Source organism: Vanacampus margaritifer, chromosome 5 (assembly GCF_051991255.1).
Source record: "Vanacampus margaritifer isolate UIUO_Vmar chromosome 5, RoL_Vmar_1.0, whole genome shotgun sequence".
Classification (NCBI taxonomy): Eukaryota; Metazoa; Chordata; class Actinopteri; order Syngnathiformes; family Syngnathidae; genus Vanacampus; species Vanacampus margaritifer.
Window position 1 is genome coordinate 16217815 of NC_135436.1, and position 12687 is coordinate 16230501.

Consider the following 12687-nt stretch of genomic DNA (forward strand, 5'->3'; position numbering starts at 1 on the left):
CTTTTTCCTTGTCTTTTTTATGCAAACGAGTCGAACCACTATGAATTTGTCATGCCGTTGTTGTAATTTGAATCATATCCACAAGAGTGCATCGTAGTGCCACAATCAAGATGTAATTTTAATCTCACATACACGAGCGTTTCTAGTACTGACATCAGAATTGAGGTTGGTATCATTTGACAGTAAATTGATAAGTCTGTTAATAGCAAAAATTGCAACTTGGCTAATGACACCTGTTCCGTGCCAACACATTTCAAACAAATATGTTTTGTAACTAACAAATAGCAGTAAACTTCTCTGATGGGACTGAGACAAATTGGCATCACTACTTTTCCAAATAATGTCCATTTCTTCTTCTCACTATCACTTTTTTCTTTTCATTCTCTTGTTATTCCTATCTTTAAGATCTTTTTTTTATGTTTCCATTTTAAAAATACTTCATGGTGTAGAAAACGAACAGTGAATTGTTTGTTGTGGTGTGGAATATTTCTAATATGTACCGTTTATGGAACACTGCTTAGAATATATTTTAAGTGAGTACTGTGTGCCCTGGCCCATCATATCATATTTTGGTACGTTTGGATCTCTCCAACCACTGCCACGTCGCCTACGTCACTCCGTGGTCCGATGTTTGTTCTCGCGTGATTTCATCACGGTGTCTCGTCGTCGCCCCTCCTCCTACCCAGACAACCAATCCCCCGCACTCACCAGCAGCAAGCAGCATCCATCCTCAGCCGTTCGACGTCTCACACCAGGGGCGAGACGAGCCAGAAGGATGTTGCGCATGTTAGCGGTGGGCGCTTTGATGCTGGATAGAAACGAAGCAGTCACCGTGTTCGAGAGGGAGCCATGTTCGGTTATTATGTGCAGCCGCAAATGAGCGCTAACAACACTTTGCGACTGCTTCACAGTCACTGGAGCCGCATGAAGGATGCAGAGTACAAGCTCTACACTGTCTATTGTCTTAAATACTTTATTTTAAAAGCTAAGGTAAGTAAAATAAAATAAAAACAGTTGTGATGTTTCTATTCAGCTGGACTCAGTGTTAATTTCCTTTCCTCCCTAGGATAGAACCTCAGCAAGAACTTCTCATGTGATGACGTATTTAAAAGCAGTGATGGAGATCCACAGGGTTGCACATCCATAAAATGTGTGTTCCATTTAAAATTGCAAAGTGGGACATTTCCTTTAAATTTCCAGTTTATTTTTCTGGGAATTTAAACTGGAGGATTTTAGAAATATTCCAAATGAACTTTTCATGAGGACTATGGAAATGAATGGGAATTGACTTGGAATTGAGGGTAACATGTAACAACATCCAAAATAGAGAGCTCTCCTTGTCTACACGTGAGGGCATTACAGCATTATTACTCCAAAAATCTGACAAGCGACGGCTCGTAACTCAAGATACCACTGTATGGACTTGCATCAAATCTGGTCATCTTACTCAGTATTATGCTAAAATATGATTCTCCCAACTATATTTAAGTTCCCTCATAAGAGCCAACCTTCAATTATGTGAATTCCTGTTGTTTCCCATTCATTCCCATTATTTCCCATGGAAAGTTTCCAACTTCCACCACTTGTCCCATCCTGGTGAGCCCCTGTGTGCCCCCCCCCCCCCTGTCTCCCTGTGAGTACAAACCCCAGCCATGGGTGAAGAGAGCGACATGGCCCGTCAGTTGGAGAGCGTGGAGAGGAGCGTGGTGTTCCTCAGGCAAGAGCACCTCACTTTACTCCACGGGCTCCATATGGAGATTCGTTCCCTCCAGAGACGATGCTCGGGTAAGTGGGTTATTAAAAATGTATGCATCAAATTATGTTTCAATTTTTTTCTTAATATGCGGTTGTGGGAAATACTTTGCTACTGTACTTAGTAGATATTTCACATATTAACTTGAGTGTGTATTTTTCTGAAATTGTTTTACTTTTCCTTCCCTCAATGAAAAACAGATGTCTGTACTTTCTAATCTTACATGCTTATTACTTTTTTTAACCGTCACGGATGACGTCAGGATGTAAAAAAAGATGAAAATACAGAGAGGTGACGTCAACCACAGTCGAGGGAGAATTAATGATGACAGCAACAGCTTTGGAGGAGCAAGATTGTCGGCTGCAAGAAAAAAAATGGTGGCATATGTTTTGCCTTTATTCTACGTCATTTAAAAAACACATTTTTTACATACAGTTTTTGCGTTACTCAGTTCTAACGTTAGCACAGCTGTAGGAACATATTTTGATAGCATAAAAATAGAGCCAACCAATTAGCTAGCATTTTACTTTTTATGTACAGTAATTTACTTGCCTGTTTATCTATATGCTGCTCTTATTTTGATAGAATTATTTAAATCATATTCAATTTTGTAGTAATGAGAACACCAAATATTGTCTTCCTCCCTGGCATGTTGTAGATTACTATTAATGAAATTTCTTGAGAATAACATGCACTTGTATATTATATGATCCCCCTCTTGATTTTGAATGATTTTTTAAGTGTGTTATTGTTAAGAAATTACAGTACAGTCGCGTTTCAGCACCCGCAAATTTGCATATTTGCGGATCTATTTTTTTCACACCTTTTTTCAATATATTTTTTTTTTGGGTGGGTTTGTGTTCCAGCATATTTTGCCTCATTCCCCTCCTTTTTTCGTAGAAAACAATACATGTATTTAATGTTAATCATTATCAGTGTTTAAAAAAAATAATAATTTATTGGGTTTTAGTTTTTCCCCTTTTCCCAATGCATTTCAAAGGCTGTAAATTATACACTGATTTTCGTTATTCACAGACCGGCCAGTTCCTCCCTCCGTCAAACATAACCGAGCTCATATAACTGCTCACATATGATGTAAAGTGAATTGAGTTATATTGCAGGCCTAAACCCTAACCTATGCTAAACTCCAAATTGTATAATTTTATTTTATATGTTTCTATTTTATATGTTTTTGGAGGTTGCGAGGAGTCCCCCACACTGACTGGGCGGTGGATAACCTCATTGCCCTTAAAAAAAAATGCTTTAAACAATAAATAAATAAATAAATACCATTGGTATGGATAGCTTCTTCACACAAAAAAACAGTTGTGTAAAATGCTTACTGCCCCCCTTGCCAGGATCCTAACTGACCTTTTGACTTGAATCAATGCCAGACAATGAATGATAACATACATGGTGATGTCATGCTACAATTCCCGGAGATGACATCATTTTCTCTTACTGGCTAGTGGATCCATACAGTGCAGTTGATCAAATTAATGGTCTTCAGTTTACATGGAATGCTATTCATTCTCTAAAACCTTAAAAGCCACCTTAATATACGATTTCAATGGTAACCATATAGGGGATTCGTTTAGTCTTAGCTATTAGAATCCATGCATAAGTGCCGTAAACACATATAGTATATAGTAGGGCTTTAGATAGATATGCAAAGTATATCCTCTGTGGTTAATCTAAGGTTGTAGTAATCCATATGAATTGAAGGATTTGTCTGATAGAGAGGCAGACCTATGTATGCGAATGCATGTGTGTGAGATGGCTCAGTGCCAATGTCAGCAATTATTTAGAAAACACCCTCTTTCCTCAGTACGTTGTTCCAATCTGTAATCGTGTGGTACGTGCATTCCTGTTCTCTTTACTGTATTTATCACTTGGGTCTTACACCATATCACACATGCTCAGAGAACTCATGGTTTATGATCATCAAATGTCACCAGAGAGTGAATGACCTTTTAACCTCGCTCAGGGTATAGGCCGTCACAGGCAACAATCGGTAATGTGTTGCTTACAGTATGCGTTTGTGAACTGAAACGCTCTCTTCATGTTCAAATTAATGGAAATAGGGTTAATCCATTCCAGCCAGAACAAAGTTAAGTTTACCTAGTTTTAATCGCTATGGTTGAAAATACGGTAATAAATGAAAACACACTTTCTTATGAAGAAATAACATGATGTGTTCGCTAGCAACTCACTGTGTAAGGTCTTAGCATAAAGAGGCTAAATACGGTATGCTAATGCAAAAGCTCTCCTCAGCAAGCTGTTTTTCATTAATCCACACCAACAATAACTTTTCTACCTCATCAATAATTTATGGTTTTTACTCTTTTATCCACAATAGCTGCCTTCAGTGCATGTTTGCCAAGCCAAACAGATGGATCATGATCACAAACACCATTATCATGTTTTGCGATTATGTCCTTCTTTTTTTTCATTTGTGATCTGCCTTTCAAGGAATGCTTTCTGCCTGCTTGCTAATGTGCTGCTTCCCGAAGGGCACTACAAGGTTGATCTCATGTCCGCTGTAGTGAAGCGTAAGAATGTTGGCTCGCTCTTCTGGCACAGACCTGTACCTTTGCGTCCCTGAAAACACAATTCATTAGTGTCTCATTGTCATGATACGGAGAGGTTTGGACTGCTAGTAATCTCAAGTATGCTAAGCTAGCTGTACATTTCAGTTCTGTGTAATGGTCAACCTTGATTAGGCTTGTTTTCACCAGTGGGTGTGGAGAAGGGAATGAATAACAATAGTGAGATGTATTGTTGCGCAACGTGGTGTACCACGGCACAGATGGTACTCAACGTAAGTATGGTGCAGTATGGCGTGGTTATTTTGTTACTCTCTTGTTGTCAAGATAAGTGGCAACGGTGAACATAAAGACTGTACTGCTAATTATGATTGAATCATGAAACACTCTCGATACATTTTAATTATGTGGCAACGGTGAACATAAAGACTGTACTGCTAATTATCATTGAATCATGAAACACTCTTGATACATTTTAATTATGTTTATTATTATGCAAGAGGGGAAAATCAGTTAAGGCGCCCTGTATAATGCAACCACAACCATAAACATTAGGTTAAATTAATAGAGTAGTACTATGTTACTCTACCTGATGTTGCAACCTATGAGTGGAAATGTTTTAAAGGAAGAGTCAATCTCCAAAAATGTTTTGACAATAATATGTTCTGAAATATGAGTTAAGCAGCAAAATCTAGCCGTTTTTATCCATCACACAGGGCGGCCACTGAAGATGACATCAATGTTGCTCAGGTCTCAGGTAACAACCAATTACAGCGCAGCTTCAGAAAACAGGTGAGCTGTGATTGGTCGTTGCCTGAGCCCTGAGCAACTGCGTTGTCGTCTTTAGTCGACAGCAAGTGGCAAAATGGCCGCCCCCTAAGATGGATAAAAACGGCTGTATTTTGCTTCATAACTAATCTTCCACAAATGTAATATTAATCAGAATGTCATGTTTAGACTAGTGAGGTCACATATAACATATGATCATCAAGAAATGTTTAAGGTTGCCTTCAACTTTATGGGTTGCTGTTGTTTTGAAGTCAGACCATTTTCTTTCTCTTTCTTGGGCCTTGAAATGGGGCATTTAGAATTACTGTTCTGCAAAATGAAAGCTGCATGAGGCCTGCCACCTATGGAAAATCTCCTAAAAAGACTGTTAAGTCACACACTTGCAGAATAATGTGCTACTTTAATCCATCCATAATTCTCAAAAGCACAGAGCATTAGTCACGGTATTTGGTGAGCATCAGATATTATCCACCCAAAGCGTCCCAGATGTTTACAGGATCAAATGTGGATGAGCTTGCCAAAAATGTCAGTTATAGTCTATGTCCTATTTAGCTTTGTAGTCTGACGGTCCAATTTGCAAATCAGACAGCTTTAGATGTGGCTACACAATGAATAATATTCAAATTTTAATTGTGTGCTAACCTGATTGTGGATAATATTTTGATTTAAAATGTGGACCCTGCTGCCTATCGAATCTTGCATTTTCTCAACCATAAGTCAGCCAAGCACATGGTTAAGCCAGGCTTCATTAAGTGAGCAAAATGGATCAACATTTGTTGTCTGGACATAGCATATTTATTCAGTCATCCCTTGGCGAATTTAAAATGTCTTGAGGAAATCACTTTTAAAAAATAATTTATTTTTATTTTATCATTTATTTGAAAATCACAATTCATTTGTTTTAAAGATTGTTGTTGCACCGAAAGCTGTTTTTGTCTGTTGCGAAGTAGTGCAATAAAAATAGATGTTTTTGCTAACATGATGAAAAATTGGAATTAATGATCATTAGTACAATATTGATCAAAATAATTGTGATTACCATTTTGCCCATAATCGTGTATCCCTAGTGGACAGCGTAAACCCCATTTAATGTTCAGGAGTATATGAAATGTAAGTTATATAGACATTGTATGTATTCGGACTTTTCACACAGAGCTTGTGAGGTCTTCGTAAAAAGAAGAATTAAGTCTCTCGGCCAACACTTGGATTTACTCAGGGTGTCTATAATATGGTGTGTAATTAAAATATATTACAATTACATAGTTTGAACTTGACTGAAGTTGTTTTCAATTGCATTGTTTTGTGTCGCTTGTCTTCCGTCATTGTGCATAGTAAGAGTGCACACGCAGCAGTTTTTCTTTAAGTACATACTGTATTGATTTCTGAGTGCAGTACTCATAAAGCTGCAGCTGTATGTCTGACTGCAATAAAGACAGTTTTGACAAAGTAATGCAACTTGGCCAAGCCTTTGACAGTGATTCTTTAATGCAAAGTCTCCGATTTAGCTTCATTATTTATGTATGAACACGTGGAAATGTACTTGGAGTAGCATCCAATATCGGTTAACTTGAACTGTCTGCGTCGCTTGATGTTTTGGCTCAAAAGGACACTCCATCATGATTTCTAAATGTTCTTGTTTACTGCTTTTCAGAGTTATCAAATGATCTGAAGGTGAAACCTCCGGGTCGAAGCCAAATAGGTACGTAGAAAAGATGATCTAATCTCTTATAGTTCGTTGATATCATTTATTGTACATGTATACGGTCGTTCTTTGAACAGCCTGCATCACTCTGAGATTAAGCACAACCCCCAATGCAGTATCAGCAACATGCCTGCATCAGTCCCTGCCTCCTCCCCATCCCCCATGGGACATCTCTCTCTCTCTCTCCCTCTCTCTTTCTCTCTGTCAAACCTTAGACGAAACAATCTCCTTTCTTTTCACATATCCTGAATGTGCTTTAATGGGAGCTGACCCAGTAGTCTGAAATGAAAAGAGCAAATGGGTTACGGCTTTATGAGGCCAGTGGCGATAACAAAAACTGCTGCAAAGACAGCCTCAATTTAGAGATGTGCACCATTTTGTCAAGGCGAGCAAAAAAGAAAAGAGAGGAGTCAAAAGGCGAGCAGTGCCCGTGTTGCTGCATTACTCAGCCATTAGCGCCATCTCTTTTTCCAAGGCAGGTCATGTGCCTATCCATCAAAAGAAATGCACTCTCCTCCCACCCCGGCAAATTGATCCGTCCTCGTTTTTTCTCCTCTGCTATCGTCTCCCCTTGTTGTCCCATGGGGGGGGGGGGGGGTGTCTGTTTACAACAGACAGCGAGAGGAAGCAGAAGTACGCAATGAGAGGTAGTAAGATGCAACGAAAGGGGAGAAACGAAAAGGCGGCAGACGGGGGTGGAGGGGAGAAGCGTGTGGGGTGATATGAAAATCACATCATGAAGTCTCGAGTATTATGAGCTCAACCTGGGTGTGGTGATGATAGGCGACCGGCAATCTTGGGATTCGATGTCTGAGCAGCTTTCCTGGAATGCAGACGAGAGAGACTGTGTCCAGGAATTGCATGCAAAAATTGGAGCTGCACTAAACTCAACTCGCTTCACAACAAGCAGCAATTTGTCAAACATTTAGGAATTATAATGTGAGTGTAGTATTGATTCATTTTGCTCTGTTGTAATTCTAGGTGATTCAAAGGATGGGATTGCTTCAGCCTATTCCTTTTCCGGTTAATTGATTTGTTGAAAATTATTTTTGTGTTTTCTTTTCTGTGTTATGCACGGAGCCGGAATAAACCATTCATTCATTCATATTCTAATTTATCGAGATGCTTCAGTATAATTTAGTATATTGTTTGTCATATCAACACGTCTGTGGTTCTACATTTATCATTAGTTTAGATCCACCTTGAGGAATGACCAAACCTCTCCCCACCCTTGGGATTTTCCCCTTCAGCATATCTGACCTACTTCTGGTATTGTGAGGCTTCAGTACTGGCCTCAAAGGATGTAATCTTCTCCTTTGGCCAGCTTTGCTCAGTCAGCCCCGCGGCCCAGTTCTGACTCTGCTTTATGTGCAGTGCGCCGCCCTCCTCCTCTCTTCCCTAGGAGAGTTTGACATCAATGAAAGGCGCAAAGGTTGTATACAGAGCAAGCAAGCAAAAATAAAATACTGTTGTCAGCTTTAAATTCATGTGAAGAGGAAGCTGCAGGCTCTTGAGACAATATGTATCAGAACTATCTGAATGAACTTTTCAGATCAATTTGACATCATTATTTTGTCTTTGTCTGCGTTAGAAATACAAGAAGAAGAGGAGCTGCTGGATGTGCGCTGCAGGGACATCGGAAACCGTCTGTGTGAGCAGGAGAGCACCATAGGAGAAATTCGCAAGGAGCTGAGCCACAAGGGCGCGTTGGTGGGAGCCCTTCGAGCCAACCTGAAAGAAAAAGAGCGCCACTTCCTGGAGGAGCTCAAACGGCGCAGCCACTGCTCCACCATCTTGAACACGGAGCTGCAGAAACAAACCGAGGCGGCGGCGTACCTTTCCTTCCAGCTGCACGCTGCCAAGCAGAAGTTGCATCACCAGCGGCTGCAGCAGAGGCACGCCCTCCTGACCAGAGCTTCCGGTCAGGGCCCCCAGTACGGCGGCGAGCACATCTCCCCCCAGCAGTTGCTCCCGGCAACCTCCAGCGCCTCTCCTGTGGTTAAACCCAAGCGCAAGAGCACGAGAGCCTACTCCCGAATGGAGCGCGCCCGGGAATGTGTGCCCATGGAGAAAGTGACGGGCCCTGCGGAGCCTGCAGCAATGCCGGACCCCGCCCTCTTCCTTCACCCCTGGAGGCTCCGAGTGCGCTCCAGGCAAACGGTGACACAGAGACCACCTCCATTTGGCGTGGAGGAGGAAACGGATCAGCAAGGGCCAGTGGTGCTTCAAGAAGATGCAGCTAGACTGGTGTCTGCAACCACAGCGCCCCCTGCTGCTGAGGCACAGGCAGATTAGCAAAGGACTGATCTTTTTTGCTTTGTTTGTTATTCTGCACCTTGACTGAATTACACCATAGACCAGGGGTGGGCAAAGTATGGCCCCGGGGCCACATACAGCCTGCTTCATTCTTTAATCCAGACCACCAAGCATTTACAGTATCAAAACTCCTGTCTTATTTGTTGCCTAAAATTAATTAATAAAAATGTGTTTATTCCTTTTGTATTTTAATTTTTATTAATTGAATTAAATAATTGGTTAATGAATTTCTTGCAAATAATAAAATATGCAAAATATTACTCAACATTTGTATTTATTTTATTAGATATTAAGTTAATAATAAACAGCATTAATTAAAATGATGAGTTATTGACTTAATTAAAATTACATTTTTTTAATTATATTTATAGATAAACATATTAAAAATAATAATTTATATATTTATTTCTTCATTGTAGTTTTACATACACATTTTTTTTACCTCATCACCAAATGAACTGAGCCATGTTTCCTTTTTGAAAATCAAATGTGGCCCTGAAGATCAAAAGTTTGCCCACCTCTGCCAGAGACCGTTTTTAACAAAACTCAGTATGTGTCACTTTAAGTCAGGCTTTGATTCAAGTAGAATGATATGTTTACACGGGTGTCACTTGTATACTGTGGGGCCTTAATAGTAAAGCAATCCCTTTTTTGGAGTCCAGCAGAGGTTGTGGCAGCCATGTTGGGCAGACGACAAGTTTTTTTTTTGTGTGGCCGCGACCAACTGTGACCTTTCAAGGTGAACCATAAATCATCCCCACACTGTGATCGTGTGACCTCAAGACGAGAATCACAGCTGAAACTTGAGTGTGTGCGTCTGTGTGAGTCCGTCGCTGGATGACCATATCTGTAGTAAATGTTGTGTATTTAGATTGGGAGGTGGTGGCAAAATATCTATGAGGTACTGCAAGTTGTATGCTCCTCACACAAAGAAACATTGGCACTAAACAGTCCACTCTTACTGAACTAAACTCACTGTAGACGGTTGTTATTATTACCTTTTGACAAGTGAAATGCGTAATTTGTCAGACAGGAAAATGTTTGCATTCTGTAACACGCTGTGCATTTTAAATGAAATTTTATGAAAGTGAAAGTCAAACTGCTTTAGTGGCTTTTTTAAGGTTAGTAACTTGTCCTATCTAATTTTAAATAGAAATACCAAACGATTTTCTTAACGCTCGCTCGTGAATGATAAATGTTTGTTTTTTTTTAACTGTGTGTGCTTGGTACATGAATTGCATTGTATAAACAGTTGCTTAGTTGTTATTCAACCCTGAATCACTCACCACACTTGAATTTTGTGTTCCACACAAAAACACTGGGGGCAACTAATCTGCTCGAGGGACTTCCTTTTATTTACATCTCAGGAAAAAATAGACCAACATGAACGTGACTGCAGGTTAAGTAAGACATTTTTATTCAGTTGACATTTTTTTATAGTGTACAGTTATAACTCTTAAATACTGTAGCAGTATCAACATGTGCAGGGCGATTGTCAGTGAAGAGAGGAGATTTGCACAGAATATTGTTAGTTATGCAAGTGTAAGAACTAGAAACCTCTATGTATAAGAATGAGCAAACTGAATTTAATAAGTAAACTCCAGTTTTTTGTCAATATTGTTAATATTTTTTCTGTTATTCATTTAGAGCTCCATTGTAATGACTGCCTTATCATACAGCAAATGATGTGTTTTGTTTTCTATGAAAGAATATAATGAAGTTTATATTTTGGCTTTTTTATTTTCTTTCTCAGTGTAATTTATGTGAATGTGTCCTGCTTTGAAACGTATTTAACTTGTAATGAGTCATGTGAGGTTTATCAGAACTACTTACATCTCCTGATTAGAATTTAAATATTCTGTTTTGTCTTCAGTCGATCAATATATTCCTATATTTATATCTAATCTTTAGGTTGTGATAGCTGTCTTAAGACTAAATATGTTTATATTTCAATACTGCTGTCCATTTTGCTTCGTGTTTAATGCCTCATTGTTTGACTTTTGTAAGATTCTGTTGATCTGATCAATAGTAGCAGTTAACTGAACCTGGGAGGACTGATTAGATGCTGCATGAGTGGCACCAATAAACGTGGGCATGTTATTATGCCATATATGACACACATATTGTCAGGATAGGACGCCAGCTCAAACCCTTGTCCCAAAATGCTAAGCCATTATAGCATAACTGTGTGCACTATTTGAGTCGAGAGTCTTTCTTAAAACATCTTGGTAACATTTTGATTTACAGAAGGATTCTAAGTTAAGACTGTTAAGCTCACTGTATCCAAAAATGAAACATCAGGTAGTTTAAACTCTTTAACCATCCACTTAGAGCTTGTTGTAGCCCTACAGTACAGTAGGTCCCCTTCAGGATTTATACACATTCAGCTTTAACAAACTTGTTTTGTAATCGAGTTTACCTCTAAAGCGAGTGCCCTTATAATGAATTGTTTGCATTATTATTTTTATTTCAAGTCAATAAGCATCCATTTACTGCAATATATCCCCACATCCCTCAGCCAGATAAAGCGTCTTCCATCTTTTTATCCAGTTTGGACTTATTAGAACAATTTCAGTCAACTCTTAGCAGCACCATAAAGCTTCTGCAGTCCTTGCAGAAGCTTTATGTTTGACGCCGTCAACCACAAAGGCGAAGTTCCTCCTAATATGCTCAATGTCCTGGGGAGAGCTGACAACTGCATCAACTCTGTAAACTGCACTGTAAACGTGACTGGAATAAATAAATAAATTAAAACAAGACCTGTCTGCTTGTTTTGAATGCATTACAATACAATTGCTGGAAAGTTAGGCCATCTAATGACATCCAATAAAAAAAAACTGAATTACAATAGAAAATGATTTGACGTGCTTGTCATAAATATGCACATTTAGTTAACGGTATAACTTTTTATATTCTCCTATAGAGATACCGGTACTTAGTGCATGATTACCTAACTAAGTAAGCATTGAATAAATGTATTAACAGAAAATGTTAAGTCATAGACATGACTGCAATCACATTTTCACTTATATTAATCCAGTCTTTAATATATTTGCAATGTAATTAAATTTTGAGGGAAATTTCATATTTAAAAGTAAAAAAAAAAAAGCAGCTCAATTAGCTTAATGTAATTAGACTAATTAAATATTTGGCAAAAAAATAAAAAATCTCATCCCCACCCAATGGCTGGCCATGAAACTATTGCTGAATGTATTTTGACCCAAAACAGAGCCACACTAAATAATTATGTTTTTATAAAATGCGACCTGGTCATCCTGGAAGTATGGAAGGGGGATCCCCTTCTCAAGGTTTCTTATTTTTCACCTGATGTGTTAGGTTTAAAAAAAAAAAGTTTTTCCCTTGCCCTCCTGAGGGGTGAAGATCAAAGGATGTGGTTAATATTTGTCAATTGTGGGTGTGTGAATCCCTTTAGACTCTTTTGTGATTAATATAAATAAACTTGACTTGACAAATATAATAATACAGTATCGGTATATTTAGAGATACTGTCAAATGGAAGCTATTAAGTAGAATTACATAATTTAAGAATTATTCGGCTGTGTCAAATATTCATTATTGTA

The 12687-nt window shown here is 38.8% G+C and overlaps 1 protein-coding gene across 1 annotated transcript; it reads left to right on the forward strand.

Annotated features, from left to right (window-relative positions):
- Nucleotides 1-711: 711 nt before the first annotated feature.
- On the forward strand, nt 712-11863 carry ccdc92ba (coiled-coil domain containing 92Ba). The gene is made up of 4 exons (XM_077566693.1): nt 712-990; nt 1067-1785; nt 6740-6787; nt 8382-11863. Exons 2-4 carry the CDS (start codon nt 1653-1655, stop codon nt 9083-9085), a joined length of 885 nt encoding a protein of 294 aa, XP_077422819.1. The 5' UTR covers nt 712-990; nt 1067-1652; the 3' UTR covers nt 9086-11863.
- The last annotated feature ends 824 nt before the right edge of the window (nt 11864-12687 follow it).

Excerpts from the sequence above, each read along its gene's own strand:
- ccdc92ba (XM_077566693.1), top strand. The coding sequence starts at position 1,653 with ATGGGTGAAGAGAGCGACATGGCCCGTCAGTTGGAGAGCGTGGAGAGG. Across the intron at positions 1,786-6,739 it reads CCTCCAGAGACGATGCTCGG|AGTTATCAAATGATCTGAAG; the intron begins GTAAGTGGGTTA and ends ACTGCTTTTCAG. Across the intron at positions 6,788-8,381 it reads TCCGGGTCGAAGCCAAATAG|AAATACAAGAAGAAGAGGAG; the intron begins GTACGTAGAAAA and ends TGTCTGCGTTAG.